The sequence below is a fragment of the Lucilia cuprina genome, chromosome 2, assembly GCF_022045245.1.
Source record: "Lucilia cuprina isolate Lc7/37 chromosome 2, ASM2204524v1, whole genome shotgun sequence".
Classification (NCBI taxonomy): Eukaryota; Metazoa; Arthropoda; class Insecta; order Diptera; family Calliphoridae; genus Lucilia; species Lucilia cuprina.
In genome coordinates this window covers 39727097-39745162 of record NC_060950.1, presented here as the reverse complement: position 1 = coordinate 39745162, position 18066 = coordinate 39727097, and the positions used below count along the sequence as shown (strand labels likewise).

The window sequence follows — 18066 nt, the reverse complement described above, 5'->3', positions numbered from 1 at the left end:
TTATAAAGAGTGTAAAATTTTACCCCAATCGAAAAACTGAATTGAAAAGTGTAAGTTTGGGTAAATTGTTTCCAATTTCTTCATAAATAGTGCATTGAAATTTCATTTTCTTTAAATTTTGAACGAATCCATCTTTTCAGCAAAATATTAAGCATTAAACCACTGGACTTTTTATTGATATGACATCACTACACAATTCATTCAGACGTATATAGATAATTTTTGATGAAAAATGGAAAAGGTGTTCCCGAAGGATATCGCAGATATCCTTTGGCATGTAGTAACATCGAATTCTAAAAATAACGTAATTTTCTTTGGAATAAAAATTACTATAGCTGTGAACTCAAAATAACGCTCTAAATCGAGAAAAATACGTGAAAGCGTTAATATTGAGTGGCAAAGTTTATAGGCATTCTATTTCCACAAATCAATGCAAAAAATTATGATTTTTAATATATCGCTAAGAAAATTGTGAACAAAAATAAGACCCATCGCTAATGAACAAAATAAGACCCATCCAAACAAAATCTAAATTATTGGACACCTTTAATGTACATACATACCAGTGTAAACTTAATATGATAGTCTCGTCGCTACAACAATATAAAATCAACAGGCGATTTGTTATTCTGAAATAATCCCATCTCTTCAAAAAAGTGTGCGGCAAATAAAAAAAAAAAACAAATAAACACAATAAAAATATGAGTTTGTCAATTATTCGAATAAAAATTTACAATATTTTTTTATTCGAGTAGTCTACTAAATTTTTAAAATTATTCGATTATTCGAACGAATAACAAATAAAAGTTTTTATTCGAATTATTAAAAAAATATAAATTAAACTTGCCAAACACCTTCAAAATCATAAGATACGGGTAAAAACGGGTTTGCGTACATTAATGCACTTATAAGCAAGTAACTTGGTTCAATTTCAACCTATTTGAAATTTGTCAGTAGATTTAAAAGTGGAAGCTGATGTTTTTATAATGATATATGTATACGATGTTTAGAGAAATATGTGTATTTCATAAGCTACTAACATGTTATATACCTACCATTAAACATTGGGTCCTTATTAGATTCTAAAACATTTTTTTGTTTAGTATTGAAAATGGGCAATATCTGTCTACGATTTAACCTAGCACCCATATAAGGTTCCCTTTAGGAAATTACTATAAAGCAGATAACTAGCTTATAAAGGCCGGATAACTATGAAATTCGAAATGTACAAATTTTAAAGGAACCAAAATGTTTTTGTAAAATATTATTACATTCGGTCATAAATCGATCCTACCTCCAATATAAAGATCTCCTCAGAAAATTACTCTAACTTACATAACTCACTTAAAAATAACGTAATCGAAATGCAGAATAGGGGTGATTAACGTAATACAACTTTATGCTATACGCACAATTGGGACGAACAACGAATTTTCCTAAATTCGAACTTAAGTTCGAAAAATTTTTAAAGCCATTAAAACCAGTTCTGGTGGCCCAAATTATCTAAATTTTGTCAGTTTGGAGTACACTTGATGACACTACAATGGTATGTTGGAATATTTAAAATTATGTTCGAAAATTCGAAGTAATGTTCCAAAAAATTTTGAAGCTGTTAAAATAATCTCAAAATTGGTGATATTCTCAAAAATATAATTTTAGTTATTAACGAGGCCAATTTCTTACATTTTCTACTTTCGAAATAATATTCTAATAAATTTTAAAGCTGTTAAAATTATATCAAAATCGTGGAGATTCACAAAAATATAATTTTTGTTCCTTTTTCTTACTTTTTCCAATTACGAACAAACGAATTTTGAAACGAATTCGCAGTACGTATAAATGAAATTTAATTGTAAAATAATAGATCATTTAAATTAATTATAAGCCCAAAGGCCCTTTTTGGAGGGTACGGTTGTATGTGGGCTAGCCGAAATAATGGACCGATTTCAATAGGCTTCGTCCTTATGCCAAAAGAAGCGTGTGTACTTTGCGCATAAGGTTTACATGGACAGCATGCCAGCCGGCCAGCAAGACGGACATAGCTTAATCGATTCAGAAAATGATTCTAAGCCGATTGGTATACTTTAAGGTATACCCAATATACCCTCCCCACTAAAGTGGTGTAGCATATAAAAATTGTAATAGTTTTACCTCCTTGTTCATAAACAGCATTTTACTTTATAAAAGGATTATAAAACAAAATTTTCATAAGAAATTCGATTTATAAATCGTTTATAAAAATTTTTTTTTGTTTACGAATATGGGGGTTAAAAAGTAAAAACACGCATTTCAGATTAATTTTGAAATGAGTAAAATAGAATAATGTTGTATGACAAGCATTTTTATGGTGCAACCTGTTTGGAGAACTTGCAAAAATATTAATCACATTGTATCAACGGTTGTATCGTATATGCATTGCTCTAGGAACTGTCACTTATTGCAAGCATTTAAAAAATCCATAAAATAACTTCTAAAACAGGAAGCATTATACTTTTGATTTAGTATTCGTTTTACAAAAAATTAATGTTATTCTTTGTTCAATCTTACAATATAATATGGATAAAAAGGAACATTAAAATTTTATTTGATTATTCGACAAAAAATGTTAGAATTATTCTTTATTCTAATTTTGAAATTTTTTATCGTTCGAAGAAAAAGAAAATTTTTTTCGAATGACAACTCTAGTTTTTAGCAAATATTGTAATATTTTTTTATTTATCGAATGACAACTCTAGTTTTTATCAAATATTGTAATATTTTTTTTTTATTTATTTATTACCATAACCTAGCCTCTATAAGGACATAGACGGTTACAAATTTCTACAAAAAAATACAAGATTTCCTTATAAAATAAAGTACATTATAAAAAAATCGCAAAAATTTAACAATATTATTTTAATATCTTTGCTTGCTAAAAAGGGTAAATATATGTAAGTAATAATAGTTTTCTCGGGGGAGTTTTCCAGTTTTTCCTACCGAGCGCGTCCCCAGGTGGCGGATAGGGGGTGGTGATGGACCATCTGTCCTCTTCCAGATTTAATTTCACTTAAGCTGAGGGAGGGCAGATTGTCCACCACCTGGGAATATTATATACCCCGCGAACCAAGAAAACTGGAAGAAAACAAATATGGAAAATAAAAATAAAAAGATAAAAGTGCAGGTGCAGGGCCTAAATAACACAGTACCGGCGGCATGTGTTGATCTACTCTATAGCTAAACTACCTATTACTAAGAAAAGACTTTCTGGGGCACAGAGGAGGAAGTTGAAAAAGATGCTTCAGGAAATCATAGTTAGTCAATCCCACGACACTCCAAAGGAAAAATATGACTCCCTCACAAGATCTGAGGCAAAAAGGATCAGGTCTCCCGAGGAGTTGACAACTGAGAATAAACCTAAGAAGAAAAAGAGCTCCCCGTCTTCTAATACACAGTCGAAGCCAAGCCATACTTCACTCAAAGGAATCTCAAATGAGAATCCTGCGAGTAAGGGTGACAACGCCAAGCCAGATATTCCGAAGACGAACACGTCGGCGAAATCAACCTCGAAGGTAAGGGAATCTCAAAAGAAGCCCCGAAAAACGAGGAAGGAGAAGCTAGACGGAGGAAAAGGAAAAGAGCCGCCATCTTACGCCAAAGTTGCCAGGAGTAGGCACCGGAACGATCTCTGCTATGCAGTTTAGGATGCCGGTAATCCGACAGGTAAAATTCCAATAGACCAACAGAGCAAAATAGAAGACCTGGTCAACAATAAGATAGTGGACCATGCAATCGCTTCAAAGGGCAAACAACCAATAGAGAGCGAGAGCTGCGAGTTCAGCATGGGAGTGATGTTGATGAGGTTGGCATCTCACCAATGTGTTAGCACCCTAAAGAACTTGGTGGAAAGTATCCCTCCTCCCTGGGACGGCGCTAGGCTTGGACTGGCAAAGAAGAGCGAGCTTCCGGTGCTCCTAAAATCCACTATCTACATAAAAGGATGGGGCAGTAAACTGGCTAATGAACGTATACTGGAAATTCTTGGAGGTCAAAATGCTGAGCTGGCCGTGGAAAATGGGATGTCTTTTACAGGAAAGAAGAACCTGAGGGAACTTTATTTGTAATAGGTATCGACCAGAAATCCATGGCTAGTCTTGCCAAGAACAAAGGTAGAGCTTACTTCGCCTCTAAATCTGTCATATTCAAAATTGGTGCCGATTGGAAGGGCTGTTACAACAAGCCTCGAAAAGGACACTAAAAACCCTAAGACCACAGCATCAGTATCCACTACTGATAACGTTGAGGAGTCAAATCCTAAAATCGAGGAATTTACCATTAACTCGCCAGAAGAAAGTGTAGTTGCCTTTCCAAAATTGGGAAGGCGCCGATTGAAAGGGCTGCCAAAACCGGCCCCGACAAGGACACTAAAACATCTAAGACAGTACCCAAAGCATCATTAGCAAGTACTAGCAATGTTGAGGAGTCAAATCCTAAAAGCGAGGAGGAAATCATTCACCCGCCAGAAGACAGAACAGCAATGCTCTCCAGAATTGGGAATGTGTCTATTAAAAAACTGCTATTCCTATGCCTGATAAGGACACCGCAGTGTTATCAACTGCATTAATAGCCACTTCAGGCTATCCGGAGGAGTCAAATCCAAAGAGCGAGGAGGTGACCACCAACTCGCTGGAAGACAGTAACGGATGACCATGATTGAGGTTATCCAAATAAACCTCCATCGGAGCGAGACAGCTACCAACGCTCTGATGGCTAAAATCAACACAGGTAAAATACTTATAGCTTTAATCCAGGAACCTTGGACGATTCGCAACAAGGTTTCTGGATGAAATTACGTAAATTTTCAACTTTTTTACGCTGATACAGGTTCTCGCCCGAGAACATGTATCTTATGTCACAAGAACTTATGTTTTCTCCTCTCAACAGGATTATCAACATCGGATGCAACGGTGCTGAAGCAAGGTCGTGGCAACATACTCCTTGCATCAATTTACCTGCCTTTCGTTTCTCCGACACTACCACCAACGTCGGATCTGATGAAACTGGTTGAAGAGGCACAAAGGAAAAATAAGAAAATTGTAATAGGTTGTGATGCCAACTCGCACCATGTAGTACAAACACCAATCGCAGGGGACAAGCCCTCATAGATTTCTTTAATACTAAAGACTTGATAACATTGAACTTAGGTAATAAGCTCCCTTCGTCAATAGAATCAGAGAAGAAGTATTAGATATAACTATATGTTCAGAAGAGCTTATAAACGAAATTCAGGATTGGAGAGTTTCGGACGAGCACTCCTTTTCTGATTATCGGTACATAAGATTCAAAATACTAAGGCCACCACCAAAGCATATAAAGTTTCGGAATAAGTCTAAAACTAATTGGACAATGTTCGGGACCTTACTAAAGAACCGTTTAGGTCAGGACACTTTTCAATGTCGAAATAAAGAGGATATAGATGCCAAAGTGGAAACGTTCACCAGTGCCCTGGTTGAATCGTTTGAGGACAGTTGCCCTCTGCGAGAGCGGAGATCTGCCCAGGAAAAACCCTGGGTAACTGGGGAGATCCGGAACCTTAGGAAGACTCTTCGCAAACTATTTAACCGGGCGCGGCGTAAAAAGACCGCAGTATACGGGGATGAGTATCGTAATAAACTTGGTGAATATAAGAAAATCGTTCGAAAAGCCAAACGAGACTCCTGGAAACTTTTCTGTGAACAGGCAGATAGCGTAAATGATAAAAATTCCTATATCAAAACTCTATGATCGATGACACGGACAGGAGGCTTGAGGATATGGAGGAGACAATGAAACTCCTAATGGATTCTCATTTCCCACCCGGTATATCGAATAACATAGATGAACCGATGTTGGAGGAAGGCGAGGGTAACACGGAAATAGTTACTATAACTGACATAGTTAAAGGGGAAATCAAGAGCTTTGCTCCCTATAAAGCTGCAGGGCCGGAGGAAATTTTCCCGGCACTTTTGCAGATGGAGGCGGGACTGGTTTCACTGCATGCTTAAAATTGGCACATACCCCAGTTAAATGGCAGGATGCAAGGGTAATATTTATACCCAAACCAGGGAAACCTAGCTATGCGACACCTAAGTCCTATCGACCGATAAGTCTTACTTAAAACCGTTCCAAGGATAGTCGATAGCATGGTTAAAAGCAGCATACCATACAAAGACCTTAAATATAAGAAGCATTCTTATGTAAAGGGACGATCTGTGGAAACCGCTTTAAATGAAGTTGTCCACTACATAGATAAATCTTTCGATAGCAAACTGTATACACGAAGGCGCTTTCAATAACGTGCACACTGATACCCTTATCCAATCCCTAGACCAGTTTTATGTTGGCCGGGTGCTCCGTAACTGGATCAACTACATGCTAAGGAACAGATGGATAAGCTGCGAGATGTACGATATAACTATCAGGAAAAAGGTATTTCGCGGTATACCACATGGTGGCATTTTGTCACCTTTACTCTGGGTTACCACGATTAATAGCCTCATAAGGACCCTAACCGAGAAAGGACTTAGACCTGACTGCTATGCATACGACGTCGTAATACTTTTAAAGGGAAAGGATCCAAATTACTTGTGTAGAAGAGCTGAGGAGGCTCTGAATACGGCCTTGAGCTGGGCTCAACCGAGAGGCCTCAATGTTAACCCGGCGAAGACGGAAATCTGTCTTTTCACAAGAAAGACAAAAATTTCTACATATACTGAACCTTGCTTGCTGGGCAAGAAGATACCGGTGACAGACAAAGTTAAGTACTTAGGCGTCTGCTATGCATACGATGTCGTAATACTTTTAAAGGGAAAGGATCCAAATTACTTTGTAGAAGAGCTGAGGTGGCTCTGAATACGGCCTTGAGCTGGGCTCAACCGAGAGGCCTCAATGTTAACCCGGCAAAAACGGAAATCTGTATTTTCACAAGAAATACAAAAATGTCTACGTATACTGAACCTTGCTTCCTGGGCAAGAAGATACCGGTGACAGACAAAGTTAAGTATTTAGGTGTAATACTTGACCGGAAATTAAAATGGAGACACCACATAGAGGATAGGATCAGCAAGGCACATCGGTGCTGGGCGATATGTAGGATAACCATAGGCATGAAATGGGGTCTTAGTCTTGCTATGGCAAATTGGCTTTATAAAAGTTTAATTAGACCAATTCTAGCTTATGCTTCATTAATCTGGTGGACTGCTTTCGACAAAAAGTGTAATATCAAACTACTACAGGGAATTCAGCGTACATACTGCTTGGGTATAAGTGGTGCCATGTGTACTACTTCAACTAAGGCTCTGGAAACGTTGCTAGATATTCCACCCATTGAAACAAATATAAGATATGAGGCGGCGCTTACAGCCGAACGGCTCTTTACTTTAGGCGAACTGGCCAAAGAGAAATCGAGACGAGAAATCTTCTCAAAATGAGCAAGTCTGAGGTTAGTATGATGGTACGTATTCTCAGCGGACCGACAGGATTACGAGCACATATATACAAAATTGGACGTGCGGATTCAGACGAATGTAGAGCATGTGGAGAGGACAGTGAAAGTCTGGAGCACTTTCTTTGCCATTGTCAGGCATTCGTCGAAGTTAGATCCAAGTATCTTGGAAGTGATGTTATTCCGGAAATAACATTCTTAACCAACACCGATTGGAAGATTCTTAGGAATTACGTCCATTAAACTGAGTTTCTGAACATGGAAAAATAATACATTCAGTGAAAAAATTTTTTTTATCTTGATTTGGAGCGCACAACAGGCCCGATAGTGGCCTAGGTGTATTTCTTCGGATTTGATGTAGTATACATCCTCCTATCAACCAAACCTAACCTAACCTAATAATAGTTTTCCCAAAAACAAATGAATAAATTAAATTATTTAAAAATACAATTATACAAGTAAATTGACACATAATTTTAAAATATTATAAGCCAAAGTTTTTTAATAATATAAACTCTTCAAAGTATTGAAGAAAGATAAAAGGGTGAATTTCGGTTATAGAGAAACAAGCTGGTTATGGAACCAAGAATACTATTCCAACATGAAAGATGGTGAAGATTATTCAAAGCCAAATGTACATACAAAATACCACCACGACAATGTATGACCTTATAAGAAATGGATTAGTCATTTCCTACACTTAGTATGTACATACAAAGCATAAATTCCAAATAAAAACAGAACATAGCTAAGTGTAACTAAATTTGCTCAAATGTCAACTATTTTTTTTCTCATATTATTTCAATACCAGTTAAATATACAAGCATTACTAAGTAAAACACATACTACTTCACTACTACATCTATTGGACAGAATTATTCTGGGATAATTCTCGGAAGAGCCTTTTTTTGTATGTATCGAAAGAATCATTAAATAATTTCAAAGAATTTGGTAATTTATTATAAGAACGTGCCACTCTAATCTGAAATGATCTTTCTAATATGGCAGTTAATGGTGGAATTTTTAATTGTCTATTTCTATTAGATCTACAAAATTCAAATAAGTTAACTAAATATTTTGGAGTTTGCAACTTATAAGACTTATAAAAATTTATCAAATTTCGAACCTTTATAAAATCTTCAAAAGAAAGTCCCAGAAATTTTACAACATAAGATGAAATGTGTTGCCGTATTCTAAGAGAGTACAGGAATCGTATCACTCTATGAAAAGCCAATCTCAACTTCTTTAAAACATATCTCAAGGTACCACTATACATTTCCAAGGCATATAAAAAATTGGCATAATAAGTCCATGGACAACCCTCTCCTTAATATAAAAAGGAAGCATCAAATCTAAATTGTATAATTTACGCAAAGTAAAATTAACTCTGGATACCACTGAGTTAATAATATGGCCTTCAAAACTCAAGTTTGTATCCAGAATGACACCAAGACACCTTATTCTATCTACAAACTCAATCGAATCACTGCCCAAAGTTACTGAGAAGTTATTACTGCCACAATTACCAAACAGCAAGGCCTTAGTCTTACCAGTATTAATAATAAGGTCATTATTAGAAATCCAGTTAAGCATCAAATCAACATTATAATTTATCATATTCTGTAACACATCAGGAAATTCAGCACTGCCTTTAAACAACAACTGCACATCATCAGCAAAAGAAAATGGAAGACACATATTGTTCTATATAGTACTAAATAGGTTATTCATAAACATTATAAAAAGAAGAGGCCCAAGAACAGATCTCTGAGGAACCCCACTATGAACTGGAAGCACTCTAGAAGCACGACCACTGCAAACAACATATTGACTTCTATCAGATAGATAAGAATACACCAACTTACAGGCTGAGGGGGAGAATCCATAATGGAAATGCAATTTATCAACTAAAAGTGAATGATTAACCCTATCAAAAGCCTTAGATAAATCCAAGGACAGTAAAATGCAAACACCTTTGCTAGAAATTCTGTTCCTAATGCTGTCAGTAAGGCCTATAAGTAATGATGTAGTACTCCTATTACATCTAAAACCAGATTGACAATCATGCAGAGTCCTAAAAACTTCAGCGTAAACCCATCACAACCAACAGCTCTCGACGTAATCAAATTAAAAGCTGTAAACATATCAGAAACATCAATATTATGGAAGGAAAAACCATGGTTTCGATAGTCAGAAAAATTTAAAACACTGCCACTGTTTATTGTTTGATTTGAGGAAAACATATTCAAATGTTCTGGATCAAGATTGACGGAATGATCTCGGCCATCTACTACTCCGTTATCCCTAAGTATTTACCAAATTGCTTTTTTTTACAAAAATCGAGCCATGTGCGATTCTCTTAATTTTTCTCATAACTGATTTTACTCGATTTCTACATCGGCAAAACACTTTCCAATTGTAAATACTTTTATTACGCTGATATTCACCATACGCAAGATCCCTAATATGATTCATTACAGTTGCTAGTAAAACGTTTTCGCAGTGGAACTAAGGTGTGTAAAAACTTCTATTTAAAATTTCTAACTGATTATCCAAATTGTCTGTCAAGAACATATCATCAAGAACATATCATCATCTAAATGTAAAAACTCCCCGTGAGGAAGATAAACAACACCCACCAAAACTTTAACATTCCTAACATTAGGTTCAATAAACAAGCATTCTGCAATTCCATAACCATTACCAACAAATACAACTTATTTCTGTGACATACATATCCAGGAATATTTAATGCATTAGAGGATTTTGCCTTATATCCATAGGTTAAAAAAGGTTATTTTAAATATAGTTATTAAGAAAAATAAAAATGTATGTATAAAACAAGTAAGAGTGCTATATTCGGCTGTGCCGAATCTTATATACCCTTCACCATAGTGTATTTTAAACATCTTTTATAAAAACAACAACGCTAAACGAAATAAAACACAAAATACACAAGGCATCTAAACCAACAGACATCTAAACATACATAACGAAAAACACAGAAAAACAAAAAAAAAAAAAAATAACAACGCAATGACGCCAACAGCATCCAAACCAAGGGTGCCCAAGCCCTATGCGCTTGGTACTCTTTTGTTTTTGTAAATGCGCTTAGCTATAGACAGTTTGTTTTCTATACACTTATATGCGCTTAACACTAGCTGTTCTGAACAGTATACAAGCAATCGTAAAACAACACTTTCGTATTCATTGCTGGTAAACATTGACGAGACGTAGATTTTGTTTTTGTTTATCGTAAAAAACAAAGAATAAATAAGAAGTGAAACGCTGTCAAAAAGTACCTAAGTCTACTGTCAGTCGGTACCTAACTCTAAGAATGTATTAGTAGAATTCTCAAGCCAACATAGTTGCAAAAAATCGGATTTAAAAATTTAAAAAAAAAATTATTTCATTAGAATTTATATTTTAGAAGATTTCTTTAAATATTTTGCAACATAATTTATCTATAAACATTATATATGAACGTATCTTTGCTTTTTAATCTACAATATTGAAATATTAATTAAGTAAGTTGAAATATTTTTTTCTTGTACCATACGAAAATTTACAACATTGTTCTTTTTTCGTTTTAATTTCAACAACAAAAATTAAATGTCAAAAATATAAAAAATATTTTTTTTCGTTTGTAAAAAATTAAATCTTTTCGGGCTATTAAATATATTTAAAGTGTGTAAAAAAATAATAAAATATAACGTTAAGTGATAAAAAATATTTTCAAGTTCTATAAGCCACGAATTTTCGCGACAAAGTTTTGAAGTTTGGAGAGAGAGTAAGTTTCTTACATATGTGTTGGAGTTACACAGAACTCGCCTGTGAGAAGAGCGTAACGTTGTTGTTGTAAAAAAATGACAGCGTTTCACTTCTTAGTGTTCAGTGGTAAAAAAATTGTTTTAAAAAGCACTTGGAAAAAATTTGTTTTAGTTTTAAATTTCAAACTTACATTATTCGCATAAAAATTATTGTACAATAACTCACAATCTACTTTCATATAATTGAAAACGTTTCAAATACTTTTTTCTATTCATTAAAAAATATATTTGCAAAACAAAAGGGAGAATTATTTTATTTTAACAAAAAATGCAAATCATATTGTGTAAAATACACAGCAGAATAAAACCAAATACATCTACACACACACGTGTACATCTTTTTCTATATACAGTGTTGTTGTTGCTTTTTTAACAATTTTTTGATGAAATTTTCAGAGGTCTTGGATTTTTGCTCATATCTCCGTTATTTACCGACCGATTTTGCTGATTTTAAATAGCGATCTTCTCGAAAGCATGTCTAAAAGAATTATTGAAGATTCGGATCTCGCCGATATCTGGGGTCCTCTAAAACTGATTTCAACAGGCAGACAGACGGACAGACATGGCTTAATCGACTCCGCTATCTATAAGGATCCAGAATATATATATATATATATATATATACTTTATAGGGTCGGAAAATTATATTATAGAAATTACAAATGGAATGACAAACTTATATATACCCTTCTCACGAAGGTGAAGGGTATAAAAACAAATAACGAATAAATTGAAAAGTAAATCATTTATGATATTAAAAAAAAGAAAATAGTGAATGAATTATTTTTTAGTATTTAGAAACTCAGTTTACTGGGTGTAATTCCTAAGAATCGTCCAATCAGTGTTGGTGAGAAATGTAATTTCCGGAATAACATCACTTCGAAGATACTTGGTCCAAAATGCCTGACAGAGTCAAAGATAGTGATTCAGAGTTTCACTGTACTGTACTGTAAATTTTGCATAGATGGGATCAACGTTTTAAAGTTTCCGACATATTCCGTGTCTGGTATGCGATCAGCACGTCCGATGATTGTGTATAACCTTCCAATGTGTCCAGTATACATTGATGTGTCATATGATCTGTCAAAATTTTGTGTAGAACAGTACATCACACATTGTGAGAGAATACGGATTAACAATTTGACAGTCGTATGACTCTTATCATGTTTAGAAATGATTAAAAAAACAAGTAGGTCGCATTAGATCAGGGATGTACTTTTATGTAAACACATACAAAAAAGTGAAACAGCTCTTTTCTTCTAATTTTGTTATTGTTTTTTACCAATCGTGTAAACTCAAAAAATATAAATCATACGACTTTTATTCTCTTTTTCATTATACGGAGAAGACAATGAACGGGACTTTGAGGTCTCTCGCTTTTCTGTCTATGATGGCAAAGTTTGATACTTCAAAGTTCTCGTCAAGGGAGAGGCTCCTGCTCAGAAGGCACCGACAAAGCGTCGCAAAATTCGAAAGAATGTACGGCCCCGTTGGTGACTTTCTGTGTGGAGACAACCCGGCTAACACTCAAAATTGAGATGGGTCGATAGCAACATCAACCTGGAGTCTGCCAAAAGGCAAAGAGGGTAATATCCCGGTAACCAATGCGCTCATGCCTTCAAGGCGAGCTGCGGAGGTGAAACCAGGTACGGTAAAGAGGACCGGTAAATTTCCGGCCTGCTCTTCTACTGATCTTCACAAGAACGCAAGTCAGGGAAAACGCTCCGGTAGTGACCGCCCTCCAAACCAGTGGTGTCAAAGTCACCTAGCAAAATAATGAGGTTTGATCTATCCTCGACTGGCGCACAGTGGTATAGGAAAAAAAAGAGGGAAATAATTCGGCAACTTCTAAACGGTTAATCCGGAATTTGGACCTTATAGGCCAACCAGAGGGCCGGGGGGGTTCTCAAATTAGGACACCTCGGCTATGTTAAATTTTTAAAACGATCCTATTTCTTCATTTGTGTTGACGGGGGAGTGGTGAAGAAATTTAACAAAGATTAGAAATAAAAAATGCGGGGGTTAATCAGAGTAATATGTACTTTTGGTTTATTTTATGCGGGATACCAACCTTTACATTTGCTTTCACTTTTCGTACTAACTCTAATTTACATTATTATCTTACTCTATAGCACATAAATAAAAGGGTTATAATAACGAGTAACGAGAGAACTTCTTGTCTTAGGGTACATTGCGTAATATTTGCATAAATGCACTTCTGATTAAAACAATTAAATTCATAATTACTTTAGAACTAAACATTCCGGCCCCCTTGCTACAGTGTAACTGAAAGAAAACCGCGAATTTTCTCTTAGATATGTATATGTACAATACATATCTAAAAAATCATTTTAATTTCAATAAATTCCAATGTAAGATATATGTACGTATACGATAAAATACAAAACATATTTTGAAATTATGTATGTAGGATAAAGAAAAGAAATATTTAAACAATTCTAATTCCAAATATAATTAACAATTCTTTTTAAATATAAAATTGATTTACGCAATATTTTAAGCAGATTTTAACAATTTCACTTGTTAATAGATTTTAACAGTTTTTAATTATAATAACTTTTTCAAAATTCAAATATCAAAACAAAATTCAACTGAACAGAATATTATACATTATAGGTATTATGTATGGGTAATATATATATAGCAATAAAAACAATTAAACCCCGAATTTGCCAATGATTACCCAACCTAGCATCGTGTCCTGTGCCATGGGAGAACCGACAGATTCAGGTTGTAAGCTGGACTTGATAACGCGCGAATATATATGTCAGCTCCAAGAATTACATTAATATCGTCGTTTTTATAAAAGCTGGGATCTGCGAGACGAAGGTTTGTATAAAGAGAAGCCACTCTTTGCTGTCACGGTCAATATCGTACTCTCAGAAAATCGAGGTCGAAGCTTTACTGTAGTCCAGAGATCGGATCTGATTTTTTCCACTCGAAGTTTGTAGCGATCTATTAGGAACTCTGCGACAGAACTTACTTCAGCACATGGGTTAAGTAGGCCTCTCACGTTTCCCCATTCTTCTCCTAACTGAAGTTTTACCACAACCGTAGGCAACAACGTAACAGTCCTCAAACTTGAGCACATCTGTCCAACAAGAACTGACTGGTTTTGCCGTAAACGCTCGTGGCGATGTAATAGGGTGTGATGCCTACTACCACACTGTCGGCAGCGATCTGTGTTACGGCAGCGGTTGACTAGATGAGAGTGTGCCAGACAGTTTTCGCAATATCGGTATCGTTTGACTGCTTTCTCTTTCTCTGCAACATTCATCCTCTTAAATTTTAGACACTTTCGGAGCGGGTTATTTTTGTGACAGATACGGCAATCAAAGTGTTTATTACGACGGAGATTATGTTGACGGTTGTTACGACCTCTTTCTGAAAGACTTCTACGCTGTGGAAGGGGCATTGGTGTTGCTGTAAATAGATAGAAAAAAACATTATTAGAGCTGTTCAGGGTTGGGCAGTAATACGAGCTTCACGATTGGCCTGGTTACGATGCCATTGGCAGTTCGTATGTCGGCGACTCTGACTCTTTGATCTTTACCGCGAACTACGTTTTCGACCCGGCCAAGGCGCCACTGGTTAGGGGGTAAATTTTCTTGTTTTTTAATGACTAGATCGCCGATAGCGTAATCACGCTGAGGAAACTTCCATTTGAAGCGTTTTTGGAGTTCTTTTAGTGGTGCAAAATCTTCAATTTTTGCCAGCGATTCACATAGCTTAGTGAATGATCAGACAAGTCTGGTTCTGGGGGTGATAAAAGTGCATTTCCAATTAAGAAATAAGTGTGCACAAGTCATCTGGATTATCGCTTAGAGGACTGAGCGGTCTCGAATTGAGACAGGCTTCAATGCGGGCTAGTGGAGAATTCTTCGTACGTAAAACTCTGACTATGAGAGATTCGTTTGAGATGCAGTTTAAAACTCTTTACCCCTGCTTCCCAAAGACCGCCCATGTGCGGCACTCCTGAAGGGATAAAGTGCCAGTCTAAAAGAACAAAGCTATTTTGATCAAGTAATTTTCGACGCAAAAGCAAGAGGAATTGCGAGTCTAAGATATTGGAAGTGCCGACAAAAGCTGTGTCATTATCCGAGTACATCGCACTTGGAGAACCACGACGTGAGAAGAAGCGAGCAAACGCTGCTAAGAAAGCCTGAGTTGAAATTTCACTTGTACCCTCGAGGTGGATAGCTTTAGTAGCGAAACAGACAAAAACTAACACGTAACCCTTAGTAACTTTACATCCACGACCTGCATACGTTTTGATGTCGAAAGGACCAGCGAAATCGACACCAGTATTGGTGAATGGACGGGAGAGTGTGGTCCTTTCGGGGGTAAGGCCGCCATTATTTGTTGGCTTTTCTGTCGTTTTTGAACTTTAAGTTTGGGAACATAATAGTAGAGTCGCATTAATCGGTACATGAGAGCATTCTGACCATGGAGTGAATATTTATGTAGGTATGAAAAGAAAAGCCTAGTATAAGATGCATGATATGGGAGTAAAACCGGTAATCTTTCATCGTAAGTTAGCGATGGAGAGTTTGATAAGCGACCGTTTAGTCTCATAACACCTGCAGAATCTAGAAAGGGACTTAGAGTTAAGATATGACTTTTCTTTGGAATGTCTAGACCTTGAGATAGGAGATCGTATTCTTTCTTAAAATATAACTTCTGGGAGGCAATTACTAATCGAGTTTTTGCGTGATCCAACTCCGCTCGGGTTAGCTCATCAGTTGTTACGAGTTGATGATGCAATCTTCTGCAGCAACGATAATAAAAACGGAACACTTGGCAGATAATGCGCAAAGCTCTGGGAAAAATTGAGAAATCATTCAAGATATCAGTATTGGTTATATGCGACAGGTGATCATGAATAGGTTTCACCTCTTCGTCTGTCGAGTAATTTGCCGAATTTCTAGGCCAGTGATCCGGAGATAGTCTAAGCCATGACGGACCATGCCACCATAAGTTATTCGAAATAAGCTGTGCGACAGTGAGTCCACGAGATGCCAAATCAGCGGGATTACTTTTGGAGTCAACATGAAACCAAGATTGACTTCCAACTTTTTCAATAATGGACGAAACTCTATTTTCAACGAATGTTTTCCAACGATTAGGAGGTTTCTGTAACCATGCCAAGACAATGGTTGAATCGGTCCATAGAAAGACTTTGCAGTTCCGAAGATTCATTTGAGATTTGACATTTTCAATCATGGTGGCCATAAGTTCGGCTCCACATAGCTCTTTTCGGGGTAGGGAGACAAATTTAACTGAAGCAATTTTCGTTTTAGCGACTAAGAGGTGTGACGAAACACAGCCTAAATTTTGGGCGCGTATATACAATGTGGCAGCATATGCTTTTTCCGAAGCGTCACAAAAGCCATGTAACTCGATGGAAAATGATGGATCGAAATCGACATATCGTGGAATCTTGACGCGTTCTATTTCGGAATAATCATCTAAGAAAGCATGCCACTGGAGAAGTGTGGATGGCTTAAGATCTTCATCCCAGTTTGTCTCGTCTTTCCAAATTTGCTGCATAATCATTTTGGCTACGATTATTTTAGGGGCTAGCCAGCCGGCGGGGTTAAATAGTTTAGCGATTTCAGATAAGACAGATCTTTTCGTAGTAGAGCTTCTATCGGGAAATTTTTTAAGTTGGAAGTAGAAATGGTCACAATCGGCATTCCACCGTAAGCCTAAAGTTTTAGTGGTGCAAGGGTCTGATAGTTTCAGGAACTCTGCGCCTAGGAGATGGCTTGGGGACAGACCTTGGAGCAAAAAATCGTTGTTTGAAGTCCATTTTCGGAGAGAGAAACCAGCTGAACATCTGAGGACATCGATGAGTTCGTCCCTGACCTTAAGAGCAGAAGACAATGTGTGAGCTCCGCCGAGGACATCATCGACGTACATGTAATTCCGAAGAATATCAGAAACTGAGGGATTAGATTGTTCGCTGATGTTAGCTAATTCAAGTAATGTGCGTATCGCTAGATATGGTGCGCAGTTTACACCAAAAGTAACCGTATTGAGTTCAAAATCTTGAGGCTCATGTTGAGGAGTGCTACGGAATATGATACGCTGAAAGGAGGTCTGAGAGGGGTTTACAAGAATCTGGCGATACATTTTCTCTATATCTGCATTAAAAACGTATCTGAAAAGTCTCCACCGTGAAATGAGTATGGTCAAATCAGCCTGTAGTGTGGGACCGGAATAGAGAAGATCATTCAAACTGTTTCCATTTGCTGACGGATTCGAGGCATTGAATACAACACGTAACTTAGTAGTAGTGCTGTCAGGCTTGGGGACCGCATTGTGGGGCAGATAATAGGTGCGATTGGTACTAGACGGGGTGACAGGAGCCATATGTTTCAGGGATAAGTATTTGGTGATAACTCTATCGTATTCGGATTTTATCTGAGGGATTTTCATTAGTCTTGCTTCGTTTCGAACGAATTGATTTAGGGCAATATGACGGGAAGATCCAATGTTTAGATCATCTGGGTATTCACGTTTTCACTGCGATAAGTCGTATATTGAAAAAGATTCTCGCACTAACTCGAGGCTTTTTTGGGACTTCTTCAAGTTCCCAAAACCTTTGAAGCTGTTTAGTTAATGTAACCTCATTGTAAAAGGATGAGACTGAAGGGCTGTAAGCTTTAGACGCTATTCGTCCTGTTACAATCCATCCGAATACCGTTTGTTGTGCTACTAGAGATTTGTTGTTGTCCCATCGTAATCCATTTC

General features: G+C 36.5%; 1 protein-coding gene across 1 annotated transcript; it reads right to left on the bottom strand.

Moving 5' to 3' along the window:
• Window positions 1-15166: 15166 nt before the first annotated feature.
• On the bottom strand, window positions 15167-17685 carry LOC124420808. Its single transcript, XM_046955000.1, has 2 exons — window positions 15740-17685; window positions 15167-15695 (listed from the first exon to the last, which is right to left on the bottom strand). Exons 1-2 carry the CDS (start codon window positions 17683-17685, stop codon window positions 15167-15169), a joined length of 2475 nt encoding a protein of 824 aa, XP_046810956.1.
• Window positions 17686-18066: the final 381 nt, after the last annotated feature.